At 40.6% G+C, this 10,042-nt stretch overlaps 1 protein-coding gene across 2 annotated transcripts in view; it reads right to left on the bottom strand.

Annotated features, from left to right (window-relative positions):
* The window catches only part of ERLEC1 (endoplasmic reticulum lectin 1), a 14,389-nt gene extending 4,481 nt beyond the window's left edge, over positions 1 to 9,908 (bottom strand). For both annotated transcript variants that reach the window (XM_009288438.2, XM_009288439.2), the window contains exons 1-6: positions 9,603 to 9,908; positions 8,047 to 8,127; positions 7,060 to 7,137; positions 6,850 to 6,913; positions 4,838 to 4,878; positions 2,224 to 2,447 (exon numbers count right to left, since the gene is read on the bottom strand). In XM_009288438.2, the coding sequence (XP_009286713.1) occupies positions 2,224 to 2,447; positions 4,838 to 4,878; positions 6,850 to 6,913; positions 7,060 to 7,137; positions 8,047 to 8,127; positions 9,603 to 9,665 (551 nt within the window). In that variant the 5' untranslated portion in view covers positions 9,666 to 9,908. The remainder of the gene's footprint in view (positions 1 to 2,223; positions 2,448 to 4,837; positions 4,879 to 6,849; positions 6,914 to 7,059; positions 7,138 to 8,046; positions 8,128 to 9,602) is intronic.
* Positions 9,909 to 10,042: the final 134 nt, after the last annotated feature.

Raw genomic sequence — 10,042 nt, 5'->3', positions numbered from 1 at the left:
CCCCCCCCCAGCTTCTCACTGGCAGAGCACGAGGAGCTGGGAAGTCCTTGACTAGTGTAAGCACTGCTCAGCAACAACTAAAACATCGGTGTGTTACCAACATTATTCTGGTACTAAATCCAAAACACAGCGCTGTACCAGCTACTGGGAAGAAAATTAACTCTATCCCAGCCAAAACCAGGACATACAGACAAATAAAGCGTTTGTTCAGTTTTTGTTTCTCATCTCATTGAAAAGGTCCTCTTTAGAGAAAGCTTATTTACAAAACAAATATGCAGATACTGCTTCAGAGGCGAGGTGGCTTTTTGTGATGTCCTCCTAGGAAGAGTCTGTAATACACAGCAGTAGTTGTATAATAATCACCACTGTAGTCTAAAAAATCTGAAAGCATTTCCTAAATAGTAGCTGCACTCTGGATTAAATAAGCCCTGTACCGAAGAAGCCTAGTTTTAGCTGAATTTTATTTAAACAACATTAAGACTAATAGTTACAGTAGACAAATATTACTTTTCACCGCCTTCCTCCCTGTCCCCAGTTCCCACCAATTTAAAAAAAGTCAGATTGTGCCCAAATAAGAATGACAACTAGAACTAATGGATATACTTCTGCTAAGTTAATGCAAGTGCATTATTGGATAAGATAATGGGTGTAGAAGAAAAGCGCTGGTGGCTGAAGGTACCGCTCAGTGCTATTTCAGGAACACATGACAGGAAAAGTGCACTTAACTTAAAATGAGGTTGGTTTGTTGTCACCTCTGCTGAGACTGAGCAGCATTTCCAGCCTGCTATTTTCCCCCTACCTTTATTTACTAAGATGACGTAAGTGGGAAAATAGGGATCTTGTGAGTTTAAGTATTTCCTGCTAGTGGCCAGGAAGCCTTCCACGCCTTCCCTTTGGAAGGAGGTAGCAGCTCAAGTTTTTATTCTTATCAAACGATAGAACAATTTGCCTGTGCACTTTCTATTTTCCTAGTGATACAGAGGCTTAAAAGACTCATACGGTAAACAGATAACAGTGCAATAAGTCAGTGCAACAGGTAACGCAGTATGACCAAACCCATCTACGTGAGGAAATTTATAATTGGTCCTAAATAGTTAACAGTAGCATAACTTATTTACTCCAACTGGCAAGTGTTTATAAAACGCACGATTGAGGATTTTGTCCTTTAGACTTCGTTGCCTATTTCAGAACAGTGATTAAATACTCACTTGTTCCGACATCTGTGCACATGGGAAATTCAGAACTCCTGTCTGTTATTTCCCCCTCCATTTCTATGTCATATTCACTTTGCAATTCTGTTTACACCCCTTGAAAGGTCAAAAGTCAGTACGTGTTTATAAAACGCACGATTGAGGATTTTGTCCTTTAGACTTCGTTGCCTATTTCAGAACAGTGATTAAATACTCACTTGTTCCGACATCTGTGCACATGGGAAATTCAGAACTCCTGTCTGTTATTTCCCCCTCCATTTCTATGTCATATTCACTTTGCAATTCTGTTTACACCCCTTGAAAGGTCAAAAATCTGTACTGTTGAGACTAAGGGTATCCCTTAGATGCATGGTACAATTCAGGGAGGGCGGGGGAAAGAAAAAAAGAATCCTAAACTTGATTTTTGGAGAATAACACTGAAATTGTGAATTCTTCATATGAAAATGACTTACACAGCTGAAGGTAAGGCAAGAAAGCAGGACAGAGACAGATGGGAGCTCCTTAAGTTGGGAGTACTGCTAAAATAAATGTCAAGGTTATGGCTGAAGACAATACTTTTGTTTTCTGAAATTAGAGAAGTTGAAGTCTACGCACAGATAAAATGCACATATGCAATCTGCAGTCTTTGAATACCATGAAGATGATCCCCCGAGACCTTGAAATCATAAACTAAGAGGAGATGGTGTTCTTAATCTGCCTGCAGCCTTAATGCCCTAGTTTGTGTTTCTCCAGAATGACAGGGCTGGAAACTTACCTGTTGAAAATAAAGTTACACTTCCCGTCTGCTTCTCATACGGGATCAATCACTACAGACTTACAAAATGCAAATACTGTGCAACAACACGAAAACTTAAGACTTGGCAAAACCGCACTTGCCAAAGTAAGTACATACAAGTGTCACAGCTCTGTACCAGAAACCACAGCTGGATATATGACTTACGTTAACACATACGTGCACGGAAATTCATGAAAATTTGAAGTGATAATGTTAGCCAAAATTTGAGTACTGTACCTATATTTAGGATGGTTGCATAACAGAGGTGTCAATATAACCACTTCATATTCACAGGTTGTAACTTCTGCTACTGAAAGGATCTCATGTTTAGCTTCTGGATGACAGATGTACATCACTGTACTTGATCTGGGTAGGTTTTGTCTCAAGCTACAAGGTGTGCCGTTTCCCATTTCTACAGGATAGTACGGGGTCATCTGCCCTTCTATATTTTTTGTAGGTATCTAGGCGAAAGAAAGTAAAAGTTAAGAATCACAGTAAAGCTCCTTTGACTCTTTTGGAACGAAAAATACTATTAGACTGCGCAGAGCCAGCATTACTGGATTGAAACCAGCCCCTGTGTAGTTACTTGGTGTTTCTGCAACATCCAAACGTGTTCTGGTTTATTACCTCCAGCACAGCACTGCACAAATGCCACACGAGCTCTGACTGCAAAAGCAGCTGGTTTCTCTGCACAGGCTGCCTGATGTTTCAGTTCTAAGCAAGCTTGCCAGCTGGGTGCCATGTTTTGGAAGAGCACCAAGCCAGCTGTGTTCACCCTGTAGTCTAGGAGACAGGGAGATGTGAGTAGCTCTGCCAGACTCGGCTCAGGCCTGGCCAGGCGCGTTACCTTCACTTCACTGCCAGGCCACGAAGAATCTAAAAACGCCCCTGCAAAGTCATCCCGATACCTGCACTACACCTCTCAGCATACCCAGCCTGGGTTGTTCGTTACCCAGAGTATCCCACGCCACCTGTTATCGTGGCTAACAAAGTTAATGATATATACAAAGTAAATCCTACTTTTGTACACACTTTAAGTAAGCTCTCTTCAGGCTTGTTCCTTCATATGTTTCATCCAGCTCCCTCCAAGAAATTAATTCCCCAAACTGGTAGAAGTCCCTCTCCTGGCTCCTACCTTGGAAGCAGCTGAAGTTCCTGGGGGTACCAGAAGTTCTGTTTGTGCAAAAGCCATGCTAGAACCCACGAACTAGACCTTCTTCTACCTGTGTTGCTTGAGCTAATAAAAGTTTTCAGAGCACATCGAATCAGGCTCTGTGCTAAAAGGCGGTGGTGCCTCCTGTGGTCAGGACACTAACCCGGGGACCTGAGACCCTTCTATAGCTCACCTACTTTGGTTTTCGAACCATGTTACCCTGTCACAGGCCGCTGACTCTCTCCTCCCGAAAACTCTTCCATTACGAATGAAGTGATGAGACATTCACGAGGTTAAAGAATGAACATGCCGGCAGCTTAATTGCTCAAGCGCTCCTTGGCTTCCAGTCACTTATCCACTCTATACTTCAATATTCAGTCAAAGGTGGGCAATGAAGATATATTCTGGTTGTGCATAAAAGAGCTGACAAAAAGGGTACCAGTGCCTTCCCTTTCTATCTTTCTGAATGAAACAACTGTTTTTCCTTAAAAACTGAAAAATTATGCCTACGCATTTCATTGAAGGTAACTATTCAAGAAATCTACATGGAGATAGCTGTTGTTTGCACACAACTGAAAGGCACACCAGCAAGACTTAAGATAAATCTCTAGTCGCAGCAGTTTTTGGTTACTTTAAGCACCACCCAGCTGTGTTATGTATTGTTTCCCTTTCATGACTAGAAATTCCACGCAAGTTGCAAGTCTAACTTCTTTATGGACTGAAACCAAGACAGAGTCTAACTTCTTTATGGACTGAAACCAAGGCAGTGTATGTACGTACATCATAAATACTGTCAAAAAAAGTCAGTAAGAGACTTAACTTCCTCTGAAATTAAAAAAAAAAAGGTTACACTACAAAGGACCTAGCTTGCTTTAACTTCAAAGAGGCGTAACTGCCACTGCCATTAGAACGGGCTACATTCTGACTCGGGTCTGCACCCCCAACTACATCCAAAATGCTTATCAGGCACGTCTATTTTCCGAGATCCACCACTCTGTGCTTCGTAGATCGGCATTACAAAGAACATGTAGACAGAAATTTCATTTCAGAACTAAAATGAAGGATAACTGGCAATAAGGTAGGCGCGTGTCTGTCCACAGGTCAAATCTGCTATGGCTAATTCCCAATTCCAACGTGCTTCAGGTACTTCCATTGTTTTGCTATAGGTAGTAACTCAGAATTGAGTTTTGGGGCTTAAACAAATGGAAAAGTCCTCTAATGGAAGAGGGAAGCACGGAGTCTTACGGGACGGGTCATCAAGTCAGCTAAGAAATCTTTTAGGGATTTTGTGCTGTAGGATTTTGTTAAGCATTTCTCCCTACCCAAAATGCATGGAAGTGTCATTAAGGGAACTGGGATCTCCGATGTAGCTGGAAAAATAACTGTCGCTAGACCATAATGTGACTTTGTGGCTATGTGTATTGTCTTCATAGAAGACGAGTATATAATTCATCTCATGTAAGTTTAAGATTAGCGTAACTTTAATGTAAATAAGTAGAAGGGCAAGAAATTTGACTAGCTAGACTAAATAAGCTTTCTGAGCTGGGACTGGTCATCAAAAGTGAGAAGAGTGCAGCTCAGGAACAGAGTTTCATTTTTTGATACTCATTTTGGTAGGGAACTAATTACAAAATCTCATCATATATAAATTGCCTCCACTACTGACGGCAAAGGTTAAAATAGATGTTTTTCACTTGCCTCTTTTGCACTCTCTTTTGGATTTTCCTTCTCTTCTTGATCTAGGGAATAATTAAGAATGAGGTAAGCATTAAGTCTGTGAACTTGAAATAAAATGAAATTATATACAGAGAAGTTTGTATGTTTTGTGTATTTGCTAGGACTTTGCGTACACACTGCCAAGAGTCAACGTCATGAACTTGCAGGTGCAAAAGAGGAAAGAAAGGAAATAAACAGTGATCTGGGGTCCAAAGCAAACAGAACAAAATATGAGTTAGCATCGTCTCGAACCAATTTTGAGTTTGTAGGACAGGCCAAATCCAGCCCTAGCACCACAGGAAGGCCATTCAGGGCTGGAGAACGTGTCACTACCGCTGCTCTGCGAGGGGTAGCTGACTACTCTTTTCAAGGTGAGTAAATTACAGGCTGGGACAGTCTGTAAACGGGCAAGTACTTCAGCCCACCCACTAGCCGGTACCCTCAGAGGGTACACTTGTTGCAGGAAGAAGTGAGGCCAGACTGCATGCCATACGAATGATCGTGAGAGTAAGCCGTGTTACGGGGCAGGGGTTGCAAGCTGTTCCAGGTGAGAGCTACCCTTAGCCTTCTGAACCGCTTCAGGAGATGATAGCCTGGACTCCGTTCAGAATTAGGTGAGCAAAAGGCCACTCTGCTGTCACACATTCAGCTGTTCCAAGTTTACTGTATCACACTTGTGGATTCAGCTCACAATGGTTTGAGAAACCGTCTATGTTATTTTTTTTAAGAGAAGTAGCGTGAATTGCTGTATAGGAAGCAGAGAAAGAATACAGTCTGCCACCTCAGCGGAGAGGACAGAGGGTCAACATCCTAAAAGACTCAGATATGATGACCTGAAGCATCATCACACGTAACTTCAGCATCTAGCCCCACAGAAGAATTGGTAACTCAAATTAAACATTTTGTTTTCTGTACAGCAGCATCTAGGGAGAATTAGGCATCTCTGCACAGGATTAATGACAGCACGAACGAGCGCTGTAACTCACTAATAAAGAAATGCCAAACAATGCAGTTTCTGAAGCCGTGTTTCTTTTCAGGACTAAAGATACCTAACTGAAGGCTGCAGGTAGGAATTCAAAGGAATGGGATTAATAGCGCTAAATCCCCTCCACGACTGAGGAGTTCAAGTTAATCACTTTTAGGAAGAGAAAAACGGTGGTGCCCATCTTTTCCATACTAGCCTAGAATTTAAAAAAAAACCAACTAGATTATGTTTTTTCTATTGTTTCTATCAACTCTGATGAACAAACACTTAGTCTGTGGTTTTTTAGAGTTCTTTGGACTAATATACTGCCAAAGCGCTCACCCAGGAAAGCAGATATTGGCAGGTGCGACCACAAGAACTTCCAGCATCTACAATAATTTATGGGCAAAAAATGCGAGTGCTCAGAAAATTAGTTATTCTAAACTGCAGTTTGCGTTTGGGGCTCAGCAACCTAATTTCCACCAAAACCCTGCTTTAGGCACTTCAGTATTTCTGAAGGTCTGTGCCAGAATCCCTAAAAAAGACTCAAACAGTTCCAAGGATCAAATCTACCTGCAAAGGCTGTAAGCGTTTGGGTTTGCAGACTGTGTTTTATTACAGAATAGCAGAGCCCAAGATGTGCTGCACACTCTGCCCTCCGCTCACAGTTTGAAAGATGCTTCTCCCCACCCAAAAAAAAAGAGTAGCAACAGGCTATATTATCAAAGTCTGGTCCGTCACATATTGGTTCCATTTCTTACATTACGTGTTTTCTGTCCCTGACACTAATTATTGCAGATTAGTTACTCTGATCAATTAGACAGCACGGCAAAACTGACAGGATGGATGCACTGTGAGGTGCTAAAAGGAATTAATTGAAAACAACACATTTTGTAAAAAAATGAGTAATCTACAAAATTCTGTTCTACTGCAATGGGAATCAGTTTTCTACAGCATATTTCTCAGGCAGTAATAATTAAAAACCAAACAATTAATTAGCATCAGCAAAATAAAATAATCTAAGACAAACCTGGTTCTGATAATGGGTTCTTTATCATCATATTCCCCAGATAGTATTCTTGGATGTTTATTTTCTACAACCAAAAGAAGTTAAAACAAATTTCAGTTACCATTTTCCATGCTTTTTCAAGCGCACAGGAATTCAAGTCTTCTGGAGGAGTTAAGCATGAACATGCCAGTGGAAAAGGGGATTGAGACTACTAAATTGTAAGAAGCCTACCTGTCCCGTTTCCTTCTCCTCATGATATTGACGGATGTGTTTTCCGTGGCATACCTCGTAAGTCCAGTAAGATTCAATCTTAAAAATAAAATATATATAATAAATAAGTAAATAAAATTCTGTGTAAATACATTACCCCCCAAAAAAAAAACTCCCCCAGAATTTTGGCTTTCCGCAGCAATGAAACACAGCCTGAGCAGCTGGCCTTGGGCACCCTCAAAAACAATAGCACCGTGAATGGTCTCAAGTGCCCCCCGAGCATTCTGATGACGTTCCAAATAAACACAACAGGTCAAAGTCTCCTTAAATTTCACACAGATAAAACAAAGGGAAAAAAATTAAGTAAGATATAAAGACTAAATCTGCCCCCAAACCACTGGGGCTAGGCTGTAGTGACTCAGCACAGACTGGTTTTGGCAACTGCCGTAGGTAACGGGCTGTTTACCAATTGCACTTGACGCACTCTTCCTTCCCCAAGGACTCGTGCGGGGGTGTTGCGCAGGTATAAAATTTGGCCACTTTCACTGTCTCTGGTTCTCAGTACCAGCTTGTTTGGTATTAGGCTTGTTCTTGTAATGTAAGACACGAGTCTTTGAACTGGGACGACAGTTGATGAAAAACTGGAAAACTTTCAGAATATCTAGAAGCGTGTTTGTTTTGGTCTTCTAACGCTTTCTGAGAAATGCTTTTCATTAGACTGTCACACATTATGGCTTGACTCCTGGAAGTAAACGTTTTAAATCCGCATTTTTAAATTGCTACTACGGCTACCCCATTTATTTGAATCCTGACATCTTCAATTATATAGAATTTTATCAGCAATATTAAGATACAGTCATAAAGTTGTAGAGACCTTATTTTGGATTAAATTAGTACCTAAAGTCTGAGACATAATTTATCCAAACAGTTTACTACACTAAACCTTGAAATGGACTGGATTGTAAACTTTTGATTAGCATTTAAATTATCAACACAGAAGTAACATACTCTATATGAACAGCTACTTTGCTTAAAAAGAGGTTCCAGCAATTCTCCTGGAGTAGGACCTTTATAGTCCTTTTCTTCTTCCTGGAATAGAAGGATATCTCATTACATTAAAATTAATAGTAGTTCGGTTAGTTAATATTCATCTGCTATGGTAAAAAAAAAAATAAATTGTATTGCAAAACTCAAAGGTACAAAACCTCATTAATCCCTGCCCTGAAGGAGCTGTGTGATGATTAGAAAAAAAAAAAAGCTAATTTATTTTAGTAAGAAGGGGCAGATAAAAGTCACAAATAAAGTAGTCAAAACAGAAAAGTTTTGTGGTTTAGAAAATACACACGTGGCAGAAGAGTAGGAGCTCTCAACTTGCTCACGTCCAGAGTGGCAGCTTGGGGTGTGAATAGGAAAACAGCATCATTAATCTCTTCATTTGTTAGTCAATGCTGATGCCATACTGATGCAGTATAATTGGAACATCACGCAGCTTTTACGCAATTTAAAAAAAAAAAAAAATTATCAAAAAAGCGTAAGTAATACTGTGGAAGTTTATTTCTGTGTAATTTTTGCTCTATAAACGTGCATGCTATTGAAGAGATTTCCACACAAAGTTCTTCAGCACTAAAGATTTCTCACCTACACTGAAGCACTCTGTACTGTCAATCACTTAAAGGATGAGGGCTGAGTCAAAACGGGGGTCTCTAACGCAGGGGTACAGCTTGTCTGGGCAAGCTCTCACGGTGTGAAAAAAATGAACCGTTGGAGGAACAAATGACCAATGATAAAACTCACCGAAGGCCTCCTCGATCTGCCTTCTCTTGTACAAAATTTCCACACAAAGTTCTTCAGCACTAAAGATTTCTCACCTACACTGAAGCACTCTGTACTGTCAATCACTTAAAGGATGAGGGCTGAGTCAAAACGGGGGTCTCTAACGCAGGGGTACAGCTTGTCTGGGCAAGCTCTCACGGTGTAAAAAAAATGAACCGTTGGAGGAACAAATGACCAATGATAAAACTCACCGAGGCCTCCTCGATCTGCCTTCTCTTGTACAAACAAAATTTATATACTACTTTTTTTTTTTTAAACCCCACATTAAGCATTCAGATTTCCAATTAAGGAACAGATGACAGAATATAAAGTTTATATTACTGGTGGTAGAAGCACTACTGGGACAGGATTTTCAGATACAGCAGTTACGACAGCAGCGTTAACAACCTTTATAGTTGTTTACTGGCCTAGAATTTGACAATATTACTTAAAATACAAGAATTTCCCAATCAGTGATAGACCTAGTAATAAACAGAACGTTACAGCAATCGTTTGTTGCCAAATAAGGACTTCAAGATTGTTCAGACTGGCCCCACTTCGTATAGAGCTAGTATGTAATACAAAGCGAAGGCATCTACTATAAACTGTGAAACGTTCTACAGATGATTTTCCTTTTACAGGGGGAAAAAAAAAAGAAGTCTTTATTTTGAAAAAAAAAATAAGTAACTGAAAAGATACTGTAAAGACTCGTCTACAGCTTATAATTACAAGGAAGACTTGACTGAACTTACCTCATTGCCACTTGCTATCAGCGGAAGTATACATTTATATTTTTCTTTATCCACAGTGGTCATTATGATGTAGTTATCCTCTTTGTACAGGACACCAGTTGTAGGCTAAGAAAACAACCAACCTATGGATTAGTCAGGTGGGTTTTGGTTTTTTTTTTAACGCTACTTGTTTGAAGTATTCCTGAACTCATGCGCGGCGCAGTTGATTCATAGGGCAGGTGGTCCGGAGTACATCCCGGGTCTTAATTATATCACAGGACTGGGCTTTGGCATTTAAGCTTGAGGTGGCTTGCTAGTATTTTGCTCGCCTTCTCCTTTGCTTCGATCCTTCTACCTCCAGCCGCATTCCCGCTCTCCAGGCTCATCTTGCTCCTGCTCACATACTCCCCATTCTTACGAAAGACCTTTATTAAAGAAACACCCCCCCCCCCACCCCAACC

This window comes from Aptenodytes forsteri, unplaced genomic scaffold (genome assembly GCF_000699145.1).
Source record: "Aptenodytes forsteri isolate BGI_AS27 unplaced genomic scaffold, ASM69914v1 Scaffold185, whole genome shotgun sequence".
Taxonomy (NCBI): domain Eukaryota; kingdom Metazoa; phylum Chordata; class Aves; order Sphenisciformes; family Spheniscidae; genus Aptenodytes; species Aptenodytes forsteri.
Note: the sequence above shows the minus strand (reverse complement) of the source record. Positions and strands in the feature narration are given on the sequence as shown.